Consider the following 12,840-nt stretch of genomic DNA (forward strand, 5'->3'; position numbering starts at 1 on the left):
GTTAACATACTCTTCAATTTACATATGATTGCTCGGTGTGATGTAAGACTTGCCTCTGACTAGGAATGATTAATATAGTAATTAACTGACATCACGCGCTTCAGTTGGCTAGGTAAATAAAAGATGATAATAAAGACATCAACAGCAACTCGCAATAGCACACTGCCTTTGAAGTTTTCAAGTCAACTCGAGAGAATAATTAACTAACCTAGACGAGATATTTACACACAAGTACATAAGCGTTTCGTTTAAATGCTCTTCCTTGCAAAATAAATTCTCTCACATATTTACATTATTTACACAAGAAGGCTTCAGAATAACAAAGATGTTTCAACTACTCGTATAATACTCAGAAAGTAAGAGAAAAAACATCTATTAATCGAGACCTACCCTAAACATAATAATAGAAAAGAAAAACTTCAACAAACAACAATAGCCTAGTGACTCCAGACGCTACGCTAAAACTAGGCACTAAAGTCTTGATTAGTCCGAGCGACGAGCACAGCTGTATCACCAGACACCAGTCAACTTTCAGACGAACTTATTGAAACTCGTTTTCTTCAAATGAATCTTTCCACTTGAGCGCCAAGTATAATGCTGATTTATCAGTGACAAGAGATTGACATGTATGATGGAGTTAGGCAAATGAGGTTTAACAGTTATATTGTAGTACCAACTCTGGCTACAATTCAATGGAGCATATGTGAAGATGTGGAACAACGGCATAAGAAACACGTGGTGCCACATTAATTAAGAAATCGTGTTTTTCTAAACTCTTAGTAACATCAATGGTAGGATTATTAAAAATAATAGCTCCTCAAATACAGATCGCACAAAAGTGTGTAAGAAGATACGACAAAATAGGGTTTTATTACATCAAACTGAAAACAGAAGTTTCAAACTGACGGGATGAGACGGTTGCATGCAACGAACAGAGGTCACCCGCATGCGGCGACTGGGCGACGGTAGTCTCGCCTCTTGAGCAAGTCTGACAAGCAATCGAAACGTTGCACTCCCGCTCACAGCGGACTGACTGCGAAACGTTGCACTTCTAACCATAAATTACGTCAGTTTGGTCAGTACTAAACATCATGTCAGATAAATGAAACTATTACCTAGTAAATTAAGCCTGATTGCACAATAAAATGTGCATAATTGTGGAGTAATCTTTCTAGACGATCACATAAGTTACACACACTGTCAAAGATCAGGGAAGACCAATTCAAAAAGTTCAACGCCATGTTTGACTTGCTTGGAAATTCTGAGTATAACTTTTTAAACAATAAAATGTACGCAATATTCCCGCCGGAATTAATAAAAAGTACATCGAAAATGTTGTAAAAAGCAAAATTTAGTCCAGGCACAAAATTTTGTATTTTTATGTTAGGACACAATACTTTTTAATAGGGATCGCTCTAGACAAAACCGTTGCGACCGAAGGATGAAAAATAATGCATTATTGTTCACAATTGCGTAAATCAAGTCTAGAAACAGCATCTTCGTTTAATTCACGCATCCAAATTTGTAAAAGGAATCAATTGAAAATTGTCTAAATAAATCTGAATAAAAAGAGACCAGGTGAAAAGTGAACTTTCGTTAGACCATCAATTCAGAAAACGACGCATATCTGATAAAAAAAAATCACTCGTATCCATACTCTCGTTCAACATAGTATTTGGAACTTAAACTTAAAAGTTCAGACGATTGCAGCAAACTTGATTGAGATCAATTGCCTTGACAATTTAAATTTACTCTGCTTACAACCAAAAAGAAATAAAAATAGGCTCAGCTAAATTTGTACCCAATAACGTCATGCGAAAGGAACATAAGATGACGTACAAAAAAATTTGAAAAATATCAATGGTGTTGCCGCTACAGAACAGCGCCTTCAGCACATCATGTCACACAATACCAAGGAAACAAACGAAACAAAGTCAATCGAGTTGAAACAAACAGAAAACGTAAGCGTTTACCAAAGATTCTTCCATATAACAAAATTCAACATCAAATGAAATACATTCCTCATTTCAAGTAATGACATCATGAGCGGAGATGCATAAAATACCGCTATAGTCGCAAATAAAAGAATCGCTAGGTATCAACACTTTTGAGATCATTAACTTTCGTTGATAAAGTCAATTAGGAATCTAGTCTCTTATTGTTTCGCAGTCTTTTATCTCGTCTTCGCTATGCACCTCATTATTGTCCACACCGCTATCCATAAAATCACCTGCATCAATATGGAGCCTTTTCTCAGACGGGTCGAAATCTTCCGTGGCTTCCTCATCCAGCTGCTGAGGCTGCTCGACAGCGCTCTCACTCACGTCTTCTTCGTCCTTCCCTGCCGTCAACACGGCACTAGCATCGTCAGTACCCTCGACCCGAGACGGGACATCGTCAGCAGGACAAACGCCTTCGTCGACGGCATCTCCATCTTCTCTCTTGTCTTCACATTCCGAGTCGCTCGATGAGCTGTCGTCACTGGAAGACCAGCCGGACGAAGATGACGATGATGACGAAGACGAACAAGAACTGGATCCTGACGATGGCTGGCGGCGAAGGGCTCGCAGCTCTGCGTTGCGCTGCAACAACATTTCATTCTCCAGCTGTAGAGCATGAATTTCAGACTTGAATACTGAGATTTTTTCTGCCGCTTCGTGATTCACAAGAAGTTCGCCTGGCTGCAGATCCAACACATCACATTCTCGCTCAATAATCATTTTCCGATCTCGATCAACTTCCGAGATTTCCTTTAGTTTTCTCTGTAGTTGAGAGAGCTGTTCTTCGAGGGAGAGATACTCCTCGACTAGTTCAGTTTTCGTCATGTTATCAAGCCGTACTTCGGAAAGGTCACGGTAGTCTCCCATGAATTGTTCCATGCAAAATTCGGTCCATTGCACGGCGTCACCTCTCTCACTCATAACGGTCGCTGGTACAGAGGCGCTGCTCTCGTCTATAAGCAACACCGGGCACAGATCCTCACACCCCAAATTCTCAGGCACCGCGGACGCTTCCGCAGAGCATGCAGGGGGGTCTTCAGAACTGGTAGGCAGCTGGGTCGGCTCAGGAGGTCCAGATGCTGCAGAAGCACGACTGGGCAGAGCCCTGGCGCCCTCAGGGTCTAGTGCGCGAGAACTCGTATGGGGAAAGATACGCGAGTCGCTGAAGTGCAGAGGGTCGTACTCCTCCATCAGGAACTGGTTTGAGTTGAAGGGCGCGTAAGGCTTGCACACGCGAACAACTCCACTATGAGCTTTCTTCTTTTTTCGGCGACGGCGTGGGGCTTTTTTGAACTTTTTACACGGTTGATGCGTCGAATCGCTTTCACTGTCAAAACCAAAATTTTGTTTAAATTTTGAGGTCCTAGCGTGGTCACTTAGAGAGGAGGATGAGGCTCTGGCCTCCATCTCGCACACAGGAGAGGCACCCAGTGGCTTCAGATTGCCAGACGGGAGTAGCACTTGAACGTTAGACATCACGTAATCCACAAGATTTCCGACCCTATGTACCGGCACTTCAAGAACGATATTTGCTTGCGACAGTCTAGTCGATAGGAGGTGCGTGCTATAGCTGAGCGAACACAAGTTAACGCAATCATAGCAGCCAGATGACTGGGGCCGAACTCTGCAGTGTACTGCTGCTGGCTCGTTCTCTACTCCTTACGCTATTAAAACTAGTTCTGAGTTGGAGACTTACTTCGAACAATCACAATTTTTCAATTAAATGATAGTGGAAAAAGTTAAAATGAGGCATTTTATTGAATATTTAGTTGAATGAAAGCTCAAAGTGTCGAATTATTTGGACGCGTAAGAATACGATGACGTCACGTCCCATCTCTTCTCAGTGCGCTATCGAGTGAGGTGGTGGCTGAACGCCATCTTTGTTTTGTGAAACTTGACTGTTTATTTCTCAGTCTATAACGGTCAAGTTTCCTTAACTAATGTATGCATCCATCAATAAAGCTAACGGCTTTAAAAAAATTATAGATTCGTAAGTTTTACTTTCATGGCTGCTTATAGAATTTGATTAATGTAGTGAGAACTGAGAAACGTTTCATTCGGTCTGATAAGGCGTGCTGGACTACCGTAGGTTAGGCGTAGGACATTGTATTTCACAATTTTAATAATAAAACCTTTCGTGTCAAATCTTATTCATTTTGATGGCTTACGAGTTATATGCATTTGAATTTCTACTGTATTCTAAATATTCTAAGCGAAAAGAGTCAAAATCAAGTTGCCTTTGTTCGCGAACATTTTACTTCGATTAGGTGCTGGGCTGCTGGCAGACGAGCCAGAGAATGGATTCTTATTTTGGTGCTAGCTTTCAGCAGCGTTGATTTAAATGAGCTAGTTGTAACCGAGAAAATTAGTTATCATTCTCTCTACACTTTTTAACAGCCAGGTTATATCTATAGTGGCAACTAGTCAACATTAAGGGCAATGGGAACGCGAAATTAAATTCTTCCTATCCGAAGGATTGTGCATATAAAATTTCTAATATTTTTCATACACCCGTTTAATTCAAGCCACCTAAAGTTTGTGTGGATTCAAACCTTGAAATTCGAGCTGCGTTTTTCCTTATTTGTTGGTAAACTCTAATAAAACTATAGTCTATATCCTTAGGAAGTTAGGTGCTCACTTCTGGTTATTCCTACAAATCAATGAACGCACGCTGAAAGCCTGAAACGTTTCTATCTACATTGCTATTGGCATCGAAATTGGAATGAGCTTCAATTAAGTTTGACCACGATTCTTTGCTTTTTTTATAGTCTCATGAGCGGCAAGCATATTCAGTTCGTTGGAATTTTTGGCCAGAATCCAAATGCAATTCAGCCTCATGCATCCGCCAGCTGCTCCTATCGGTTATTGGGTACTCACGCTGTCGCCTAAATTGTTTGACGCTACTTGTTTTCCCCAGTATATTTGTGCCAATGTTCTACTACTTTGTGAGCCTTGTTCTGATGTTCGTATTAATTTTTTTTATAAATTTTGCGTCATAATTAGCATGCTTACTGCAGAAAACGATTGAACCTATTGCCTCATTGCTCGAAAACTGGCCAGAGGCACCAATTAATTCGATCATAGAGCCAATAAATTGGTGTCCTTTTTTTGGGTAAAATTTAATCAATTTCGTTCATAGGTAATTGAAAAGATTTATTTCAATCCTATAGTATAAACCATAAATATACTCTGATTTTAATTTGTGCGCCCTATTCAGATCGGCTGAAGGTTGGGGCACATCTTATTCGATCTGATTTTGACCGCAAACTATAGGCTACAATGGATTTCGAAACCACGATATATACGGCGCTGATGCCTGCGTTTATTAAAATATTTTATGTCGATGGAGTGCAACTTGACGCCTGATACGACTTTAATTGCTAACTAATATTAAAAATTTTTATTTTTTATTGCTATATGAAGAAAATCACTGCGCAATTCTTCAACATCATTCAGAACAAGTCTTCTGATTTACTGGTTTTAAAGCAAGTGTATGATCGAAAAAATAACGTTAGCAATGGGCTTATATCAGAAATATGGATGCTATAATGCTGGTTTTAGGTAATTGACTTAATCTCGTTGTGAGATTTTAGTGCAGCAATAAGCACGACTCCGTTCAATGAGTACGCAAATAACAAGTAAAAACATAATTTTTGCTGTATTGTAACTCTATTCCACATTGACATTGGTGAATTCGAAAGTTGCGCGTTCAACGAGTTTGCAATATAATCTCGGCAACAAATTTTCTCTCATCGATTTTAATAAGAACTTTATTCAGAACTTCGTCAAGTCTTGTCCCAGAGTCTAGAGTTGATGATGACAAGCAAAGCTTTCGCTACCGAAACGACCGTGAGCCGAGCTATCGGGACCGTGCTCTCTCCCAGCGACTTTAAATTCGCGACGCGTGACAGGAACTTATCAACCGGGTCGTGCTGTGGAGCAAAAACTAAAAGCAAGATGTGCTGATTATACAATATTAAAATCACATCATCAACTTTTGTTATTTTTTCTAGTCGAGAATACGTACTGTCAACCTACTTAACAATAAAATTGAAGATTACGACAGACGATAGCGATGTCTTCATCACATGCGCTGATTTATGTGCCATCTAAGCCTGAACAAATGCTACGTCGCCTCCTGGGTGTTTTTTTTTTTCGTTTAGTATTAATTGCTAGTACGTGATCGTTTCAAATAAGATTTTTAAGAAGGAAAATTCCTTGTTATTTTTTTTATCAAAAAATATCACTCGTGTCACTAGTGATTCATATGCGTATTTGTGATGTATCATAAATACGCATATGCTTGCTATCACAAACAACTACAATCTGTGATTTTCGTTCAAGGTTTGTGAATATCGAACTGATGAGACTAATCGTATTATAGCTGATAGACGGTTCACAATTAACGTTATTAATGTGAGCCATTCGTTTGAGCTAATAGCGTCAGTATTTTTTCGTCTGTGGCCTGATTTCGACATTCTACTATTACATATTGAACTTGATTAGACTCGTTTAGCTCAAGCTTATATGGAACTGTTGGTCGCTTTGCATCTGCAGTCCAGCAATTCAATTGCAAGCATTCCTGGAAAAATGTATTGCTATATTTATAAATTTCAATCAGCTGCATAATTGTAATGGCTTGAATAAACTAATATTGTGGAGTTTAAAGTCGGGCCCAGTTAATGCATAACCCTTGGCATAGTTCGTGCATTCATGTGAACGCGCTTGTATGGACTGATTCATTACGACTGTAGGACCAACCTACACAGCAGCTACGTTGCGCAATTGCAAGCGGCCAGGGGAGCGACTGGCGCCTACCTCTCTGCCTGTAGTCGAGCTTGCACTGCTACACCGTTGCTCAGTGAAGCTCAGCAATCAGCTCCCCCGGTGTACGAAACTTGCGCCTTGATTCTCTACTCCGCAATTTTTAGTCTAAGCTTTGAGCCATGCATTATTTTACTCCTTCATGAGCATTGATGTGCAAATACAATTTTCATGGATTAAATACGTATAAGAAATGTTGAAGTTATTATAATGTTCATAATTCTCTACCTCTATCGCCATTGTAAAGAATTTTACGGGAATTTTCCTGTCTAGTCTTTTTTCTAACTCGAGTTTCGCTGGGTATGAATAATTTTCAACGATCCCTTCTTAATATATTATCGCCATGGTAAGGGATCGTTGAAAATTATTCATACCCAGCGAAACTCGAGTTAGAAAAAAGACTAGACAGGAAAATTCCCGTAAAATCCTTTACAATGGCGATATAATAGTAATATAGTGATAGATGTAATCGTCTTCGTACATTTGTATTACTATCAGCGCCCTAGTATCACTAGTATGTGAGAAAACATTGAAGATGGATTCAGAGATTTTCATTATGAATTGGCTGTTCAAATAATCATTGTCTTGTATGACGCACGCTTCGCTTATTGACAAAAAATTATAATATGATCCTACAGTTTTCCCATGTTTCATAAAACAAAAATTTAATTTGAAGGACTCCTGGACAATGTTCCCATATTGTTCGCACCTGATCAATCGATTATATAGATTATTTAGTTATCGGAATGCTCCCAACATTTGAGAAAACTTCTGATAATCGAATGCTTTCTCGTCTGAGATGTAGGGGACAAGTTAATCTATTATTTTTTAAATGACTGAAGAGAAATAAATTGCAAAGATTCTGATAGCAAAACTTGACATTCAATCTTTATTGTTTGAATACTGTTCTCTAAATTAGGTGCTAACTTTGCATATGATTTATACGGTATATAGGAATATAGCCCGTTTCTCTTGTGGGTGGGCGTTGGTTAGCACTACTCTGGAGAGGGTGCAGTTACGTTTTAACCGAGCCCGCTTTCAAGCTCGATCCTATTTTATACTTTTATTATTTTGTCACACTAGCCATTTGTCCTCAACTGCAAGTTTCATGTGTCAAGTGAACGTTTCGTGTGAGGTGACGTTCCTTTTCAATGTAAATTCAAGTCTGGTACGAATGTAGCATAAGTATTATTTACGTATAAAATAATGTTATCCTTGTAAAATTTTAATGGCTCAATGGAACTTCTCGATTACCACCCAAGATTTAACTGACAAGGCCCCGTACATCGTATATAGTTGTGGAAAAGTTTCTCCATAACCTTGGTTCTCGGGCAGTGCTGTGTCAGCCGTACGAAGCATCGGTTGAGTACGATATCGTGGACCGGTCGCTCTACTCACCAACCTCAAATGGAACTGCCAACTGCAACTGCGTTGCGTGCTGCCTCCTCTGCGTTGTGGTACGAGCGCAGTGTGTCAAATCTCACGATTAGCTCTTTGACGATGAGATCATAAAGTTCAATTATTATAATCAAGATGAAGACTTGTTAATTTCGAAACTGCTTATCTCACTAGTACCTACCTCAGATGTTTTGTTACCTCAGCATTATCAACTCAAGCATGTTGGCAACTTGGATAATGTACTGACTACTGAATGTTTATGAATGACAATTATCTGCCGTGATAATGGGAGATTTGGCTCAAAGCGTTGCCGTATTGGTGGCAACTAAATAATGTATTCATTTGTATTTGTTCGCAAGTTTCCACTTGCGATTGATTGAATAATTATTATTCTAAAAGTTGGCTTAGTACAAAATATAACCTTTGGATATCTCTAAATTTTGATTCCAATGCTATAAATGAGAATATTATGTAGGAAAAGTTATAATGATATTTTTTCAAGGAAACCCTAAAAAAAACGCAAAAAAACAAACTGGAAGTCACTTCCGAGCTGGAAATTTGTTACGAGGTATACATATGTACGTATAATCAACCAACCTGAGTGGTGCACGGCATCGACTCCTGTCAACATAACAGTTTTGACCGAATGTTCATGTTTGAAAAGCCGGTGTGTCTTAATGTGTCTAGAATGCTCATGTTTGAAAAGCCGGTGTGTCTTAATGTGTCTATTTCGTACATATGACGAGTAATTTATTTTTTGCTTGCAATTTCAGCCATTCAGTTTAGTCATTCAGTCATCCTCTGCAATTATATGTTTTTTAGCCATTCAGTTTAGTCATTCAGTCATCCTCTGCAATTATATGTTAAATAAACATTGCATTTCACTTATTAAGCACCAGATTACTTTGAATTAGCGTGTATTCCGCCACTGCATTGTACCTATCAAAATATTCTCTCTTTTTCATTTGTAACGACAATTTTTTGTGTCCGATACGTGTTAGCAAAGAAGAGCTATTGAGCGAAACAATCCACAATGAAGACGACGATTGTGTGGAAGTTGCTCCATGTCCTTTCACCAATGCCTCCCTCTCCTCCCTCGCCTCTGGTGGCGGCTTGAAACAGGGAATTGCTGTCACGTAGGCAGCAAATCTAGCGTCAGTTTTGCATTTGAGTTGATTTTTCTATCACAAAGTGATTACACACAGACGTTTGTCGTGTATCAAAGTGTTAGATTTCAAGTTATTTCATTTCACTTCATTTTAATTTCATTTTAACTGCATTTTGAGGTTTTTACTAGGTAGTGCTTCTGAAATATTCAGTTGAATTTCTGCAATCGTTTGTCATGTAAGCCTGTTAATTAACGTCTTTAGTTCTGCCGTTAACTTGCATTTATTTGATTGATGCCACACTTGGATTTTTGCTTTTGTCGCCTGCAAAAGCCAAACACAAAGGGGTCAATCCATTGATTTGATTGGCTTACAAATCGTTACGACTCAAGTTGATTTGCTCATGTAAGGGAAAAATGAATGTTGAAGTTTTACACATGACTAATCAGGTCGCAAATAAACCGGTGACTTGGAAATATGCGACATCCTATAACTTCTTCCTGGTTTTAAGTAATTAAATTTAATTCGTATGAATCATTGATGCAAATAAATTGAATTAAACTGTAATGAGACGATATTGATGCTTTTTGCTTATGTAGGTGCATGAGATTAGATTAGGAGTGCAGGCAGAGGAAGTGGGTGGCGGTAGAGCAGACCCCGCCGCAGTCAGGGGGTCCTGTGCTAAATCAATCTATAGTGGAGCTCCCTCTGCCCCGTAGCTCTCGTTGCTCATGCTTTCGTTCCGATGGCATTGTTTAAGGGAGAAGCTTTAGTTACTGGACTTAGTACTTTTATATTTATTTTATAATCAACGTTGTACTATGACGGAAAGACGTTCTGGCTACTTTGTGACACGGATGATAAAACGTTGTCATTGATCGTGACATGCGTTAACACATGCTATTCTACCTTCCAACACAAGAGCGTTGTTCTACCTCCCAACACCGGAACGTTATTCTACCTCCCAACACCGGAACGTTATTCTACCTTCAAACACCGGAACGTAATTCTACCTTCCAACGCAGGAACGTTATTCTACCTTCCAACATCGGAACGTAATTCTACCTTCCAACGCAGGAACGTTATTCTACCTTCCAACGCTGGAACGTTATTCTACTTCCCAACGCTGGAACCCTATTCTACCTTCCAACACCGGAACGTAATTCTACCTTCCTACGCAGGAACGTAATTCTACCTTCCATACGCAGGAACGTAATTCTACCTTCCTACGCAGAAACGTAATTCTACCTTCCAACGCAGGAACGTTATTCTACCTTCCAACGCTGGAACGTTATTCTACTTCCCAACGCTGGAACGCTATTCTACCTTCCAACACCGGAACGTAATTCTACCTTCCAACGCAGGAACGTTATTCTATCTTTTAACGCAGGAAGGTTATTCTACCTTCCAACACAAGAACGTTATTCTACCTCCCAACACCGTAAAGTTTTTTTACTTTCTAACACAGGAACGTTATTCTACCTTCCAAAGCAGCACCGTTATTCTACCTTCCAACGCAGGAACGTTATTTTACCTTTCAACACCCCTTTGCGTCATCGCTGATACATCATTTTGTTTGCTCTTTACATCGTTTATAGATTCTTTATTTGTTCTGTCTCTGCTTCGAAACTTTACGCACATAAATATTGCTGATAAGCATTAGTCTCTGCCAGTGATAAGCCGGTGTTTGCCCCCTACCAATATGTTTTATTGCACATGATATGAATGTCATGAAATTGTTCCGATTCATTCGATTTCTAGAATTTACTGCAGTTCTACAACCATGGATTTCAAATGGAATGTCGTCGCTTGAATTCCAATTCCACCGAGCCTCATAAAATGACAAACTGTTTTTTCGGTTTATAAATTTATTTTGTATTGCTACGCTAAGGCCATTTGTGTACTATATAACAACTGACTTCTGCATTCCTTAATTAGATTAGGTTGGCAATCCGATTTGTTTTATTTTTGCCAAGCTGATCGTGCAAAATTTTTTCGTTTCTTAATTAAAACGATACATGGCTAATTTACTCAAAAAGACATTTTTTCAGCTATAGTAATGTGCGTTTGCCTAAATTTGACTGTTAAAAATATTGAAATCAAAATTAAAAATACATAGTCAATTTACTTATACTATCAAATTTTTGTAGTTGTTTCTGGATTATATGAATGTTCTTGTAAGTCTTGACTATTGAAAGAAATATAATCCCATTTCTAAAAGGGTCATCGATATTGTGTTGTAATTTCAACTTGACAAATAACTCCCGTATAGTATGATATTTTGTGAACGCTGTCCAATCTCTATAAATACCCAGAAATTTTAGAATTATTTTAAATACTTACGTTTGACAGTTCAATTCGATATGTTATAATGTTATTTTCTTTATTGACCGGTCGTACTAAATTTACTGGAAAGTCGGAAAAAGCGGCCTAAAGTTAGCTGACATGCAAACTAGTGTGACTGAAAATTTGCACCCATTTACATCAATCATAGGTTAACAAGTATAAAGCACAGACACCGTCGTCATCAGTTAAGCTGAAGCTTGCTGGACTAATTTAAACTTACTTGCTATGTCAGTAATTAGGTGCTAACGTGGTTTTAGTCCGTATAGTATAAATTGAGTATTACTTTCACCTTTTCAGAATATAATTTTATCGCTTTAGGTAGCTTATCTTTTCGGTGGGCTACTTATCACTTCTCAGTGTTTTCACTGTGGGGTTCCCATTCTCATGTTAGAGATAGGTAAAGTTGAATTTAACATGCAAGCTCGTGTGCAGCTTAAAGCCGAAAACTTATTTATCGAACGGACAAAGTAATTATTTTGCCTCGTTAAGACTCGCACATTAATTTTGACCCTACCGCTGCTCGCTGGGTCGTCATTTACAATGACATCGAACATACACGAGGATTCTCCGCGGCAAATTTATTTTAATTTGGCTTCTCATTTCAATGGGAGAAGTGAGGTCCTAATTTGAATCATCAATGAACTTGTGATAGTGGTGCTGAATTTTTATCTGAGAGCCTCCGAGCCAGTCAGTCGTCTGCTTAGCTCGGCCCGCTCGACCTTACCACTGCGCAACCTTGAACATTCTTGCCATGTTCCCAACATGTCAATTGGATTGCAAAAATGTGAACTTGAATAAAAACATTTTTGACTGGTACTAACGATCTTTTTCATGTCTCTAGTGCGAAGTTATTCGTTCGATTTGATATGATTCCTGTATAATATTTGGCAGTTTACTTATCTTCACTTACTTAAAAGTAAGTGAAGATAAGTACTTACTTACTTAAAAGTATTTCTTTCGGTTGTGCCGTCTGAGCTTTTGTTGTGAATTTGGCTGGAAATGCAAGCAACTTGCGAATGTTACTACAAAAAGTTTTGTGCACATCCAGCAGTATTTATCTGGATTATTTTAAACGTATTCGTATATTCATGCAATCATGTTGCATAACATCTATGATTGCCTATGAGGCTATGATATTACTGACTATAATCATCTCGATTGGTGTT

At 38.7% G+C, this 12,840-nt stretch overlaps 1 protein-coding gene across 1 annotated transcript; it reads right to left on the reverse strand.

Annotated features, from left to right (window-relative positions):
* Nucleotides 1-2,018: 2,018 nt before the first annotated feature.
* LOC108681164 lies at nucleotides 2,019-3,602 on the reverse strand. Its single transcript, XM_018170165.2, has one exon. The coding sequence runs from the start codon at nucleotides 3,474-3,476 to the stop codon at nucleotides 2,148-2,150; it is 1,329 nt and encodes a 442-aa protein (XP_018025654.1). The 5' UTR covers nucleotides 3,477-3,602; the 3' UTR covers nucleotides 2,019-2,147.
* Between the last annotated feature and the right edge of the window lie 9,238 nt (nucleotides 3,603-12,840).

Source organism: Hyalella azteca, unplaced genomic scaffold (assembly GCF_000764305.2).
Source record: "Hyalella azteca isolate HAZT.00-mixed unplaced genomic scaffold, Hazt_2.0.2 contig5366, whole genome shotgun sequence".
In the NCBI taxonomy this organism is placed as follows: domain Eukaryota; kingdom Metazoa; phylum Arthropoda; class Malacostraca; order Amphipoda; family Hyalellidae; genus Hyalella; species Hyalella azteca.